Source organism: Ixodes scapularis, unplaced genomic scaffold (assembly GCF_016920785.2).
Source record: "Ixodes scapularis isolate PalLabHiFi unplaced genomic scaffold, ASM1692078v2 PGA_scaffold10__122_contigs__length_95168666, whole genome shotgun sequence".
Classification (NCBI taxonomy): Eukaryota; Metazoa; Arthropoda; class Arachnida; order Ixodida; family Ixodidae; genus Ixodes; species Ixodes scapularis.
The window spans coordinates 35,828,746-35,844,495 of record NW_024609836.1 but is presented as its reverse complement, the minus strand read 5'-3'; the positions used below and the strand labels follow the sequence as shown (position 1 = coordinate 35,844,495).

The following is a 15,750-nucleotide window of genomic DNA, read 5'->3' as shown; positions in this document are numbered from 1 at the left end:
AAAGACACAGAGAACCAAATTTCTCTATGAGCCGAGGTCCCGCCTAAGCCTAGTATTAATCGAGCTAAGAAATGACATTGTTAGCACCTGTAACATTTTTCATTAAAAAAAAAAATAATAATAATAAAAACTTGTCAGAAACGACATATTTGTCAACCCTAAGGCCAGAACAACACAGTCTCCAATGCAGCTCAAATTTGTTGGTTCAAGCGTACCAATAAATAGACTTTCCAATGCAGGAAAAAAAAAAGGTAAAGAGGGACCATTAATGCATACACAGGAAACCCACGGAGTGTCTTCTCTCAGTAACCGACGCTACAGCTAGCACCCACAACATAGTTTTCTGGCTCGATGAACATTAGGTTTAGGCGGACCTTGGCGCTTAGAGAAATTTTGTTTTTCTCTCGCGCCTTTCGATCCAGCTAGCGGGGTGTGCTCGAAACCTTCACATTTTATCACCTCCGCCAGCGTCGCATTCTTGGGAGTTCCAGCTTTCTACGATGCACAGTTTATTTATGTGGGCCGAAAAATCAGGTTTCATCTTCTCGATCTACCCCTCCCTTCCCCATACTACAGCCACTGTCGAGATGAAAACGGCAGGGCGTGTTTCTCGAATGCCCGGCCTCCAGCATGCTCTTGTCGTCTTCCAACATGCTTCGACTGCATGTGTATGCTCGAGGCTGCGGAGACGCCGACGCGTTTATCCAAGGTCTCTCATCGGAGACGGGATTCCCAAAACTCCTCCCCGCCATTGTTATCCTGTCATTGACTACTCTGCTTCTATTGTGGAGGGAGGAAGAGAGGGGAGTATCACACTGTTTCACCTTAAGTCCAGAAGCAGCCAACGCCACGAGCCAATGGGATGGCAACAAAAGTGCACAGTCATGGTGTTCATCGTGTTTCTGCATGTGTTCTATCATTGTTGAACCACTTGCAAACAGAACAGGCCCGATGGCTCGCGCATTCAACGCCGCTCAATCGGTCCCGCTGGCTTGTGGCGTCGGCCGCGCCGAAACGAAGCGTGATGCATCGCTTACCCCGCCCTCCCTCCACCTTCGCTATGTCGATCGTGCACGCTATGACGTCGGACCGCAAGAGAGAGGGAGTCGGCTACAGGAGAGAATGTTAGCAATAGAGCTATGCTTTATTGCTGGCACCATCTTTCATGGCTCGCTTTCTAGGGCACGACGAACGCCACTGAGGGAAGTTCGGAGGGTCCCCGTATTAAGCCATCGCTTTGAAGGCGCATTTTGGTCGTAGTCATTTTTCACTCGAGAGTATTGTCCACAAGAAAAGCAAATTGTCGAAGAGGGACGAACCTCTTGCCATGACGTCGTCCTGTCTATTTTCTGTCCCTTCTACGTTTTGATGTTTCTTCTCTACCCCAGTCTCAGGTTAATTCAGCATGGTTAATATTCACCAGCTCGCCTGCACCCTTGCGATTTTTTCTCTTGCAAAGGACCTTCTTGTGGAGAATGGGCCTTCCGGCGGAAGCTCCGGCAAGGGGGGCCCAGCCGCGAGTGACGCCAGACTGGAAGATCCGTTCCCATGGCTGCCTTCCAGGGGAGCCAAGGGTAGCGAGGCGGTCGCTTCTCGCTCTTTCGACTGGCTCATCCAGCCCATCGGGCAGGAGCGCTTCTTCAGGTGTGTCTTCACGCTCGGAACCTGCAAAGGGCCTGTGTTCCAGCAGCGGATTTAAGGAATGGTGGAGGGAAGCCGCCCCCCTAAGCCCCTTAAAGGCAATTTTTAACACAGTGTGTGTTTTATTAATGTTTTCTATGAGGAAATTTATATAAAGAACCGTCAGGAAGGACCATCCGAAAAGAGTGTCAGAAACAAGCGTTACACAATTTGGCGACTTCGCATATCTGCTCTACTACACCAGTTCAACCTCCCCGTTTAATTTAGTGAGGAAAGTGCAGTAGAAGGGTGGGGGAGGGGCAAGGAAGGGAATGGAGACAGACAGTGAAAAGAGGGGCATGATAGGCTGGTTAGGTGATGGATTGGGAAAGGGAGAGAAAGAAAAGGAGAGGAAATTTACAAGATAAAATTAAATAAATAAATGTGTGTGTGTTTTTGAGGGACAGGTTCTGTACCCTTGGTTTCTGTCTAGATCAGGGGTGGCGAAACCGCAGCTCGCGAGCCGCATGCGGCTCTTTGCTGGTTCAAGTGTGGCTCGCAGATCCCTCAAAAGGACCCCCCCCCCCCCCCCCCCCCCCCCGGCCCCTATCCGCGTTTCCCCAGGAAAAAAAGAAGGTATTTCCGGCAGAATAAAGTATGGCCCTCGGTTTCGCTATTTTATTACGTACTACTTTATTACGTATAAATGCACAGCCTTGTGCACTCATATGTACAGTCAGACTCTGAACAAAAATTAAACTTGCCCCCCCCCCCCCCCCCGCGGCGCTTGGAAGTTTCGTGGTTTCGTTTGCGGCTCTTAGGCCGGGTCAGCGTGGCCACCCCTGGTCTAGATGATCAAACTTGTGTGATTTGTTTTAATGATAAAAACAATATACACCAGCTGTTTTTTAGGAAGAACTGTTAAACTTTTGGTGAAATGGCAAATGTTAGATAAACAATCTACAGGGATAGATAGAGAAAACTACTGAATGCAGAAAGCCGAAACTCAGTGAGAGTGTGACGCTAGCGGTGGTGATGAAATGTGAACGATTTGAGCACATGACGTTACCTAGATCAAAAGATGCGAAAGAAAACAAAATTTCTCTACGAGCCAACGTCCACTCACACCTAATATTCACCAAACTGAAATTGGAGATTGTGGGTGTCTGTAGCAATTACGTCAGTGAAAAAAAACCTGTAAACAAGAAAGCGAACAGTGTCGTCTTTCTAACTGACAATATTTTTTTTTCACTGTAATAAATGCTACAGGTGTCACTATCTTTAATTTCAAAAATGATGAATATCAGGCCTAAAATAATGTCGGCTCGTACAGAACTTTTGTTTTTGTTTTGTATCTTTTGATCCAAGTAATGTCACGTGCTCAAACTTTTGTATTCTATCACCACCGCTAGCGTCAACATTATCACCGAGTTGATGCTTTCTGCGATCATAGTTTAGTTATGCGTGCCGAAGATCCGGGTTTTATTTTCTCGATCGAATTCTATACATGAACTCATCTCTGTTACGTCATGGCGCGGTGGTGGCGTGTCGGACGCACTTCTGGTCCGGGGCCGTGGGCGGAAGTGTTTATCTGAGATGTGTATTCCTGCGTTGTTTTGAAAGGAACCAGACAAAAGCCTGCCTTCTTGTCAAAATGCTGCGATTGGGGCTGTACCAAAAGGGTCGAGAAAGGTTTGAAGGTCAGTTTTCATGCGCTCGGTTCGTCCGAGAGTCTGGATATGTGCTGTGAAAAGGGAAAACCAGACGCCGTCGGACTACGATTACTTGGGCAGAAAGCATTTTGGGTTGAATTCACGGATACTTCTGGCCATCAGATTTATTTGTTTTGTTCCAAAATGAACGCCGGAAAACCGTCAAGTTGTACGGACCACCTGCGGACTACGTTCAGTGCGTCTTCAATTTCAAACGGTCGCCTGATTGTTCGAACTGTCGTCTGCTCTTTCAAACGTTTCTGCTTGTCGTCTGCTCTTTTAGAGGACACCGGCCCGTAGACCAAACGTGGGCCCTGTACTTGCGATAAGAAGTAAGTGCAGGCCTCAAAAGACTTAAGTTTTAAGGTTGGTAAGCAGGCTCGTCATAAACAGTAGATACAAGGAGATGTTGCTCATTGTTACCAGTGGCCATCGCCGACTTGTTATGCCTTGCGATTTTCAGTATCGACGTCGACCATCTCGGCTACGGTTCACGCATTTGCAGTCCGAGCGACGTCACTACTGAAAATTCCGAGCGAAATCTCATCATGTGAGTCAGGCTTTAGCGTACATTCCGCGGCATCCACGCGGAATGAATCGCCGCAAGTCAGATTATTCACGCGAAGTTTTGCGGTGTAACGAGCGTCGTCAATTTCGCTGACGCTGCTCAAGTAGTCAGACATCGTTAGGAGGACGTAGAATCAACAATTCCAACGCGAAAAAGAGCGCGGGGACTCACACCGACGCCGACAACATCGCATTTTAATGGTTTGTTTATGGGCGACCGCGAGCTTCTTCCCCACACCCCCATCGCGCATGCGCGGCGCCGGTGGCGTCCGCTAGAGGCGCTCCGGGCGCTCTGGTTTGTTTGTAAACATGAGTTGGTGTATAGATCTGGGTAATGTTGTGATGTCACGTCCATCCATGATGGACGTGACGTCACAACCCTCTGCGGACTCCCCTCCCCCAACCAAGCCCACCACTCACACCTTCCCCCCAAGCCTGGCCTACAAATCCGCCCCTGCTGTGTTCTCCTGCTGCCTTCCACTTTGGCCAGCTTCGTGTTTTTCCTCGCCCTCCTCTGCCTCTTTTTTTCTGAAAATTTTGGCCCCCTTTCACTACGTCTCCCATATTACGAGGCCGTGGTGCTGGGGCCTTACCCTACATGGCGGGACTAAGAGTTTGGAATATGGCTACCTGCTGCAATTGGTCAGCGATTGGTCAGTCGGCGATGTCCCATTCTTGCTTCACCCCACTGTGTAAACTAAGTCCCTGGATTCCTCACGTCATTTGCTGGAGGCCAGACTGGGCTTAGCTGGGACTCGTATTTTTTTTTAACGTAGTAAAACAAAGGACGATGCAGATAAGAACAAAAAAGGGCATGGCACAGCTTTAATTTGAATTCCAAAACAAAGATAAACACATACATAGAAAGATAACATACACATGCTCACAGAACAGACTAGAGACATGGCAATCAAATCTAAGGGTGCTTGATTCTCATATTCTTTGAAGGGGCAGTGCAACATATTCAGTTGGAATGTTTTTCACTTTACACGAGCTTACGGCACTAGCGGGACCCAAGTATACTCGAACGCAACACCCCGACCAAGAAACGTTTTTGTTGCGGTGTAATTTAAATCTCAAAAGCGAGCGTTTTCTTTCAATCTCTCCTTCGCAAAACTTGATGACGTAGCGGGGCGGTCCAGTACCCCCAGTGACGATGTTTGAATGCAGCTCATAGATTGGACCCGAGCGTTGCGCGAGCCCTCGGTTTATGCTTGTTATAATCAATAGCTCGACGAGCATTCAAACATTGGCTTGTGTCCAATCGCTGCGATGACGACAACAGTTGAACCCTAGCAATGTCTGGAACCCAGCCGCGCGCTACTCGTTCTGCACATTGTCTTCAGTGAAATCTGGTGCTGTCAGTAATGCCGTCGAGGAGCTTGGATCTGGTAGACTTGGCACTTCTCGGGAGTTAGGGGATAAAATCTGGTCAATGAACTCGTCTTTGTTGCAGGTTGTGTGGAGGTTTTGGCATTGAAGTTCAGCTTTAATGAGCGTAATGCTCAGGCTCACAAGACTTTGGGTAATGGCAATACTCCAGTTGGTAAACGACATTGTTGGTTAACTGAATGTTATTGAGTGATGAAAAGGACTTAATCGGCTTAGAACTTGATTGGGTGTTCCATGGCATTCTGATTAAAAAAAGGCAGGGAAGGCAGGCTTACTTGGTGGTGAAGTGGCAGACTTAAGATGTCAACTGTGCCATAAGTGAGACTTTGTGGATTAAGAAAAATGCTTAATGAGTGAAAATAAAAGAAAATACTAAAGCGACGGTTGAGTCATGGCAAATCATGGCTGATGGCAATTTTGAGATTGATTGCAAAGGAAACTGAAGTGGCCTCTCCTCAGGACCACTACCCTCTGCTCTCAAGAAATTTATTTGCAAAACACTGTCTTGTTTGCTTTTTATTTTTCCTTCTTGACCTTGAAATTCTGAGTTTTTCCGATAAATTAAATTCAAATTGACATAAATTCTACTGGCTAGCATTTCTTGGGTTCTATCTTAAAATTTTATCTAAAAACACGGAACCCTATGCATATGACTCACATAAAACTTATTGGCGTGTCGTTTTTTTACTCAGATCTCGTGACAGGCACTTCCTCTGTGTTCCTGTTAATTCGCTTTCACAACTCTGATAGTTGGTGCCATGAGTGACTGCATGGGTCCTTTCCTGAACGGCAGGGAGCTGTGGGAGCAGAAGCCCCTGCTTGTGAAGCGGCATCAGCCGGGCTTCTACGGGGACCTGATGAGCTGCCAGCAGTTGGACCGCATCCTCAGGGAGGCAGGTCACCTCGCATTTTTTCCATTTTTATAGCCATGTATGTATTGGATGTGCCCAGTAGATCTTTCGCTGTAAAACGAGCCTGGAAAATCGGCGCCTGCATGCAGAAACCTTAAACTTCCACGGAACATGCATTGAGTTGGTGCATTTTACTTCGTGAAATTTCACGGCGTAGCTCTCTTCCCGTAAAAGATGATACCAACCAGACATGTACATAACGCATTACAAGTAACGAGTTTTTTTTATCGCTCACCAGTCACCTAGCTGTGTTTGGAGATTTGTGTTTTTCCTTTGTCCCTCTTGTTCCCCTTCTCCAGGGATTATTTTCGTCATTCTTGTCCAGCTCGCTTGCACCTTTGCATTTAATTGCATTATAACAATAAGGTTCGTTGGTTGAACCTTCTAGAACCGAGTGTGGACCGAATGTAAACCCAGAGGTTTCCAACGCGGGAAGGCACATAATCCATTGTCAACTTCGAACTTTAGAAGCGGGGAGAACATAATAAGAGGGGAATCCCAGATCCACCAGCTCTTGCTGAAGCACAACACTGCCGTTCCTTCGAGCGCCTCAGTAAATGACTCTTCAGCGTCGCCGGAGATGTATTTTCAAAGAAGCGGGGAAACAAAACTGATGAAAACTTCGAGGTGCAGCTACTGTTTAAGTGCAACGACTACTGAAAAGAAAATAATAAACCATAAAACAAAAACAGTTGTGTATTTGGTTGTCAAAGTAACTTGAAAAATAACTCGTTACTTTTGAGGTAACTCGCACGTTTCTTTTGAGAATCAATAACGAGTAATGTATTTAGTTCCTTTTTGAGCGAGTAACGTGTAACGCTATTTAGTTACTTTTTTGAGTAACGTTTACATGTCTGATAGCAACCCTCTTGCCAAAGTCAATGGCGGGTGTGTTCACAGACAACCGAGTTTGCGACGGACGTGACTTGGGTCGGCTTCCACCAACGCGCTGCGAGCAGACGACGCACTCTGCCGTTGATGCCAAGGACTGAAGTTGGAATGTCCCACACGTCGCATTGTTGCGTGCGATCTTGAGCAATGCTAACGCAGATGAGGCGTGTGAAAAGTGCCTTGTGAGGTTGGGACTTTTGATAATTCGCTCGGCCGCAAAGCATATCGGCTTTTTAACGCATTTACTCCGGGAACTATGGTACCGGTAAAGCCCCAAGCATTCATCTTCCTCCTCTCCCCCTACCGACGCCGCAGAGGCAGCTGTACTTCACGGAGAACGTGGACCTGACGACGTACCGCGGCGGCGTGCGAGAGACGCACAACCCGCCGGGACGCGCCCACGCCGCCGTGGTGTGGGACTCTTTCCAGCAGGGCTGCTCGGTGCGCCTGCTCAACCCCCAGACCTACAGCCGCCAGTTGTGGAGGCTCTGTGCCACCCTGCAGGAGTTCTTCGGCAGCATGGTCGGGGCCAACCTGTGAGTACCGCCACGGTGCCCAAGAACGCGTCTCCGACTTGCATGTGTAGCGTCCTATCCTGCCCGTACACCAAAAGAGGTCCCGAAGTGGCAACAAATGACGTTGCAAAAGCTGGCATGTCCTGCTGTCGGATTTCGCGGTACTTGCGGTTGGGCGTGGAGGTTCTGGAAGAAATTACGGGAGGACACTTAAGCTTTGCCTTTAAGAGTGGAACGCGATGCTTAAATATAAACCCCTGCTTGTTCCCAAGCGATGCAAGTGCGTCTGCGTAACCTGATGGGTTGTGTGTCTTGCTCGCAACTGAAGGGTCGTGGGTTTGAATCCCACCTCCACCTCAAATGTTTCAGATTTTTCCTCTAAGGCAAATGAATTACCGTATTTTCTGGACTACAACTCGCACCCTTGTAGGAGTCGCACATCCGTATATTGAGCAGTTTTTGTGGAAAAGTTGGCATATAAGTCGCACCTCTTTGCACAGCTCACGCGATGAGTTTTTTTTGGTTTACGCGCATCGGTATTGTGAGATCGGAGTTTGCACCATCAGCTGGGTTGCACATACTGTTTGACGTGCAACTTTGACATTTCGACTCGCGAGAAATGCCCATAGCATGGCGCTGTCTGGCGTGGGCAATCAAGTGTTTCGAAGGACATAAAACGCTCAAAATGAGAAGTTAGTCAGCTTTATTTGAGCGAGCACGTGCCGAGAGAACAAAAGTTTAACGAGCTAGACATCGTAAAACAAGCTTTGGATCACTAGGCCTAGCATAGGACAGGTCCCGGAGATGATGCGAGCATAGATGCACAGGCAGGAAGATAAACCTTGACATACTTTTTTTCAGTACCTCTAAAAGATCGGCGTGGCACAACCCTTCCTTTACATGTAGAAACATGGCTGGAGCATGGCAGAAAAAAACTGCTCATCAAACGGAAACTGAGAAAGACGCGTGAAAATGCTCTCTTACATTTTACCTTTCAGTGTTCCTGGACTGAAGCGAAAGAATACGGAACCATGGCTGAATTAGGCAATGTAGATATCATGTTGTAAAAGCTTTATTTTCACTGTCTTGCCTATCCACATTGAGCCGCCTTGGAGAAACCCTAAAATTTCTCGCTTTCTGAGTCGGTTATGAAAAGTGTAAAAAAGTGCGATGACAGCAGTGCCTCCTGGAGGGGGAACACCACCTGTGGCTACGTAGCGACCCGCAGCAGAACGGTCGTCTGCCATGTCCACCGACGCTGCTGCGACACTGCCAGGAATGTGGTAGGCAGCAACATGACACTTCTACGACGCCATTGGGTGGCAATCGAGGGACCGCTGTTTTAGGACGTGGTAAACACACCGGCGAGAGACGCGTGCCAGGCACTAGTGTACCACTTGATGTCTGGAAGGCGCCTTCGACCGATGTCTTTACTGCATCCTTGTACAGGGTCCCTCGATTTCCGCCCAAGAGCGTCGTAAAGCATCACATCGTTGCTTGGAACCATTCTGACAGTGAGACGGCGGTGGAAGAGGGTGGAGCAGACACCTTCTGCTGTAAGTCGCTGCCCGCACCGACAGTGCGTGGGAACTTCGGCAGCAAGGTTATGACCACGGCAGCACTTGCGTACGCCCAAACGTTTTGCCGGAACTTCTACAACCAAGCGCCAGGGTCGCGACATCCAACAGCATGACACGCTGGTTCCTCCCTGCTCTAAATCCTGCCTTAGAAGCCACCCCCAGCTCTAGAGGCCACGCCTGGTCCTGATGCCACCACTGCTCTAAAGCATAGCTTATTTGGTGGCTGTAGTTGTGCCCTCGATCACACATGCTTTCTTTCTCGTTTCCCGACTGATGCCAGACTGTGGCCCTTTCCCCAGGTACCTGACACCGGCGGGTTCCCAGGGGTTTGCCCCCCACTACGACGACATCGAGGCCTTTGTGCTGCAGCTGGAAGGACAGAAGCTCTGGCGGGTGTACGCTCCCAGGTAGCGGGATTCACTCCAAATCTTGCCATCCCTGTGGAACAGACCTTTTTCGAGTAACGAGCGCCGTCTGGGGGCCTGTCTGCTAACTACAAATGAAGGGCAACCCAGCATTTATCCACCCGTCAGGACAGATTGGCACAGTGCTGTTGTACCAGTCTTTATTGCTTTTTATGCTCTATACTACTGATGCTCAAAAGAAAAAATTTTAAAAAGAAAATATGTTCAAAGATAGGTGCCGATGACAATGGTCGTGGGGGACAGTGCCCCCTGCAAGTGGCGACAGTGGAAAGCAAGGCCACGGGAGAGTGTACACGCATGCAGAGGCTTACTGGAAAATGGTTGACTTGCACTAGAGAGGTGCAAATGCTATTGGAGCATGGGTAGAAGCGCATTGCGGCAACTGTGCCATTGTGTGCCAATCCACTTTCGCTGCACTATCCTGCTCCCAAGCATAAATGTTGCGCTAAAATTAGCCAAAAAAGAATTTTTTTTTTAGGTGCCGGGAAGACATTGCAGGCACCTACAGGCTCAGGCTTGCATCGTTGGCCAGTTTTTCGTGTGACGTTGCCGAAGAAATGTAGATGGCATATTACATAAGGTATTTACTAAGATTACTTATTTACTAATATCCCAACAAATGGCCCCCCCCTTCAAAAAAGAAAAAACAAGATAATCATTTCTTTTTTTTTTTGGCACGATATGCTATTTTCTTTTAAATACTGAAGGATGGCCCCCTCCTTCTAATCATGTTGTTCAGATGAATGATGACGTCGTCGTAAATACGGTTAAGCAGCTATGGTGGAACATAGGTGAACATTGCTGACTGGGAAGTATTCATCTTTGCTTCATTGCCCCTCACCACGATAACAAGTTTAAAAGAAAAACATAACCTAAAAATAGTGTTTTTTCAACTTTTCTAATTGTACTCCGAAAGATAGCCCACTTCTTTTCACCTAATTTGCTCTTGATTTTAGGGAGGCTATCTCGTGACATTGTGGTAACCACCCTCCACGGTGCTTATTCGTTCTTGGCCGAAGTATTCGCTACTTCATTGAATATTTGATTGCGGCTAAATATTTTAATAGCAAATTCGCGGATCGAATACTAATTGAATATTAAAATAATCAATTCATATTTGAAGTTTAGAATATTCATACACCCCTGGTTTGCATCTATGCTGTGCTTGGAAAATTGAATACTAATTGAATATTAAAATATTCAATTCATATTTGAAGTTTAGAATATTTATACACCCCTGGTTTGCATCTATGCTGTGCTTGGAAAATCGAATACTAATAGAATATTAAAATATTCAATTCATATTTGAAGTTTAGAATATTTATACACCCCTGGTTTAGATCTATGCTGTGCTTGGAAAGCACTTCACAAGCTGGGGTTGTTACACTGCATCATCCCTTGCCTCATTCGTTCCAGGGACCCCAGTGAGGAGCTACCCCGGTTCTCCAGCGGTAAGTGTTGTTGCCAGACTGGGCAGCGTCTGCGAGGCGCTTGTGGCCGAGGATGCTTCGTCCTCTCGACAGGCAACTTCACAAAGGAGGAAGTTGGGGAGCCCCTGCTGACAACCTTGCTGGAGCCTGGGGACTTGCTCTACTTCCCCAGGGGATTCATACACCAGGTACGGGGTACGGTGCCTGGCATGGCTTGGCTTACGGCTTGACCACTCTTTTTGTTTGGACTCTTCAGAGTCAGATTTGCTGTGTATGAATCCACACGGTCCCCAGGGCCGGCTTGCCGATCAATGTGGGTATCTCTCCTCGCAGTTAACTCGCCCACAAAAGAAATTTTGGGTTCGCGTGGCCAGCTCCGTAGGGAGGAAGTGCCTAGCGTTACAGCCAATTCCGCCCAGGAGATGTAAACCTTGCCCATTGTTTCCTTCAGTTATTGATTCACACGACTTTCCCCAGAGATAATTTTATACGCCGCTACTACAGTGCACGAATACGGTTCATTTCATTTATGTTTCAAGCCTCTTCACCCTTTTTTTGCGCTCAAAATCGGACTTTGATATTCGAAGCGAAGACGGGTTTTAAGGCGCTAGAACGCTAGATACCTTTAGTTTCTAGTCCCCACAGAGCCAGTCACACGACCTCAAAATCCTTCCTGCGGATTTTGAGGTCACGTGACTGGCTCTGGGGAGTAATGCCACAGCCAGTCACGCCTGTGGCATTACTCCCCTTTTAAAAAACACATCGTTTAGATTCTAAACAAACAAAACAATAGCAGCATTAATCAGTAATAATAAACAATCTGAAGGAATAAAAATATACTGTGTTCAGGCTCTATCGGATGTAGTACAGAGGGGCGTGGCAGGTGGCATGATGAAGACCACATCAGTCGGACAACACCTCATAGTTCAGGTCCCCAAAACAACAAACAATCTCGTAAGGTCCAAAGTAGTATTTCGGGAGCTTCTCACCGAGACTGCAGCACCGAATCGGAGTCCACACCCACACATTGTCGTCGGGCTGAAAGTGGACATCGCGATGGCAGGGGAACTTTTATCCCTTGCCGGTGCCAAGATATTGGCCGAGCATTGTCGTCATCATCAATTGGCATGTAAATGTAGCAAAGCATTGAGCGTAGCTGTCATTTTCCTGCCTCGAACTAGCTGGAACGGCATCTGTATATACTGCTCAAAATTTTATGCTGAAGAACGGCTCTGCAGAATTTTAGTTGAAGAAGTAGAAACAGTTTAATAGCACGACCAAACAAGTTGGTCGGAAAAAACAGTTTTCGTTGAAGCCGGTCGTTTCGCTTTTCGTTAATAGATTTCAGCATCACCAACAAAGCTGTCGGACCATAGGAGCATATTCAAAGGCGCAACATAAACATTACTCCAGTGTTTAAGAAAATCACAACTCAGCACACGCATGTTCGTCAGTTCACAAAATGAGCATGCGTGCTCCACGTGCTCAAGCCCTGTAAATCGCACCAGCCAGAAGCTCGTTTCTGGAATGGTCTGTAAGGGGCACTGTCAATGTTTACAGGTTTTGGCACGGACCCACCACTCACTCCATCTCTCAGAGAATCTACCATCTGCCAAAATATTTCCCGCCTCGATCCAATCAAACAGAAGTCAAAAAACCGAAAAACCCACCGTCCCCATCTATTCACAAGCCATAATTCTACCCCACCACCTTCGTGCACCACTTTCTCGTTCGTGGCCCCCCACCATACTTTTTTTATAAAAAAAAAAAAAAAAAAAAATGTCCTCGATGCGCGTTGCACAACTGCTTTGTTCAGTGTCTGTGGTTGCATAATGCTTTATCCTTTAGTAGGGACCTCAGCATAAGTGAAGGAATCTGTAGCTTCAGTCCAGCGTTGATGACGGAACACACCGTCGCTTCATAGGTGACGTAGTAACTTCGAATCTTTGTAACAATTGAGTTGCAATTCCAGGGCCTTAACGCAAGTTGTATTATTTGCCCTTACATTTTTTTTTTTTTTTTCAATTTGGGTTGTTTTGCTGCTTTTTGTTTTTCAAAGATACATTGGGGGGGGGGGTTCATACACCAACTCATGTTTACAAACAAACCAGAGCGCTCCTAATGGCACACCACCGGCGGCAAGCATGCGCGACAGGTTTTGGGCAAGAAACATTGTTTCCTGAATTGACAAGCCATTGAAATCTGATTTTGATAACGTCGGCGTGAGGCAAAGTGCACTTTTTCGAGGTAGAGCTGTTGATTCTGTGTCTTCAGAGCAATGTCCAACTACTTTAGTGGTCCAAGCAAAAATAATGAGGCTCGTTGTACTCGAAAACTTTGTGTAAATAATCTGGCGTGCAACGATCATTCAGCGCGAACGCCGCAAAATGGACGCTAAAGCCCGATTTGCAAGTTGAGAATCTGCTCACTATTTACAGTCGTGACATCATTCGGGTTGCAAAAGCGTGGACGGTAGTTGCAATGCAGATTGTCGATACCGAAAATCGCATGCAGAATCGGACCAAGTAAATCAGGCATAACAGGTTTGTGATGGCCACTGGTAAGCAATGATCAACACCTCCTTGTATCTACTGTTTACACCGAGCCTACTTACCCCGAACAACTTTCAAACTTAAAAGTCTTGAGGCCTGCACTTCTCATCACAACGTTTGGTCTACTGGCCGCTGTCGTTTGAACGAGCAGACGACAGTTTGGACGATCGGACGGCCGTTTGAATGTGAAGGTGCACTGAACATAATCCGCGGGTGGTCCAGACAACTTGACGGTTTTCCCGCTTTCGTATTAAAACAAAACAAATAAATTTCACAACCACAAGTATCCGTGAACTCAACCCAAAGTGCTTCCCGCACAAGCAATTCTGGTCCGACGGCGTCTGGTTTCCCTTTTCACGGCACCTATTTACAATCTCAGACGATCCGAGCAGGCAGAAAACAGATAAAAACTGATCTCCACACTTTCCCGGCTTTTTTGGTACAGCCCCAATCGCGGTGTTTTGAGAGGGAAGGTTTTAGTCCGGTTTCTTCCAAAACCACACAGGAATGCCCGTCCCGTTTGGTGACTTTCGCCCACAGCCCTGCGACCAACATGCCACCACCATGGCGTGACGTAACTGAGTTGAGTTGGTGTATAGGCATCTATTTTCGTTGTAAACAGCATCAACATCTATCGGGGTTTCTGCTGCAGAAAACAGTTTGTGGGCATGGGATTTTCCAACCTCTAGGGAACACGACCTGAATCCTTGGAGGACGTCCTGGTCCGATGAGAAACAAGATGAGGGTTTCGCTCTCAAAGAAAAAAGCGGCCTCGCTGACAGTTCGGCGAGGGCTGCGTGTTGGATCATCACAGAATAAGGCAGTAGATAAATCATTCTTCCTGCAAAGCTTTGGTCTTTTTTTTTATTAATTTTCAACCACCGGTGCGGTGCTTAATTTCTGGGGTTTATCAGTACATGTCAAGAACACAGAACCCTAGCCACAATGAAGTCAGGAGCAGAACCCAGGGATCCTGAATTTAATTCCCACCCCTGTCCATTTCAATTCATATAAGCATCGTACCGGTTTGCGGTCGTGTGTCACTACTGCGCAGTGCACGTTAAATAGCTCAGGCTAGTGGTTGCACCGCACTGACTAAACTGCTCATCTAGAGCTGAGACACCAGACGCTCATTGGGGCTGACTAACTTGCTTACTGATTACCAGCTGAACGTTAGGAAAGTACCGGTATGTGAAAAGCTTTGTAAGCAAGTACGTCAAAATCCTGAGAAGAATCAAACAACTCAAAAGAAGCCCCCAACGCCTTTCGCAGTGGTTCCGTATGTTCACGGCATTACTCATCGATTAAAAAAGATCGCCGGCCGACAAGGCGTCCACGTTGTGTGCTCCGCCCCCAACAAGGCCTACGCCATGTGCCGTAGGGTGAACCAGAAAACCGCCCAGAACGGGACGATGACCTGCAGCACTGCGCATCGAACACCCTACGCCCCATGCGAAAAAGGAGTGGTTTACAAGATCCCTATGTCATGTGGCAAAAGCTACATAGGACAGACGGGGAGGTGCATCAACGACCGCACCAGGGAACATGCAGCCTCTGTGACCGCACTAACGTCGGCGGGCCACCTCTCGGCACATTGTCGGGCCTGCAAATGTGCTCCTGATTTCACAAGCGTCACCGTTTTAGCAAAACACCAAAAGCAGCTTGGAAGGGAGCTCCTTGAGGCGTTGGCCATTGAGGAGCGTCAGTGTTGCCTCCATTGCGCTCTTGCCCAAAGAGAAAATGTATCTGAAGAGAGCGGCACCTCGGATGAACCAAGTTGGGACCCTGTGACTCCAAGATCCGACCGAGAAAAACGAGGGTGACACCACCGGAAATATAAAAGACAAAAAGAAAGACATTTTTCAAGATCCGAAAGTCGAAGAAGACAAAAACTCCACGGATCATGAGAGAAAAAAAGGAAGTTTCTGTCTAAGCTCCGACTGAAGTAGTAGAAGCTACCCTTTTGGGATGGGGAAAGTCGAAGAGGTGGAGAACACCACGGTCCGTGAGAAGAAAAAGGAAGTTTAAGTATAAGCTTTGAAAGAAGAAGAAGAAGCTACCCTTTTAAGGATTGGGTTGAGGAAAAGGAAGTGTATATAAAAAAGGGTTGATAGTCCAGCAGTGTGTTTCTTTCTCTCTCTCTTCGTCGCTTTCC

At 47.3% G+C, this 15,750-nt stretch overlaps 1 protein-coding gene across 1 annotated transcript in view; it reads left to right on the top strand.

Annotated features, from left to right (window-relative positions):
* The first annotated feature begins 1,510 nt into the window (after window positions 1-1,510).
* Window positions 1,511-15,750, top strand: part of LOC8032267 (bifunctional lysine-specific demethylase and histidyl-hydroxylase NO66) — a 34,540-nt gene continuing 20,300 nt past the window's right edge. Inside the window, exons 1-6 of the mRNA XM_040218891.3 lie at window positions 1,511-1,644; window positions 6,085-6,184; window positions 7,409-7,629; window positions 9,488-9,595; window positions 11,030-11,064; window positions 11,137-11,231. Coding sequence (XP_040074825.2) covers window positions 6,149-6,184; window positions 7,409-7,629; window positions 9,488-9,595; window positions 11,030-11,064; window positions 11,137-11,231 — 495 coding nt within the window. The 5' untranslated portion in view covers window positions 1,511-1,644; window positions 6,085-6,148. The remainder of the gene's footprint in view (window positions 1,645-6,084; window positions 6,185-7,408; window positions 7,630-9,487; window positions 9,596-11,029; window positions 11,065-11,136; window positions 11,232-15,750) is intronic.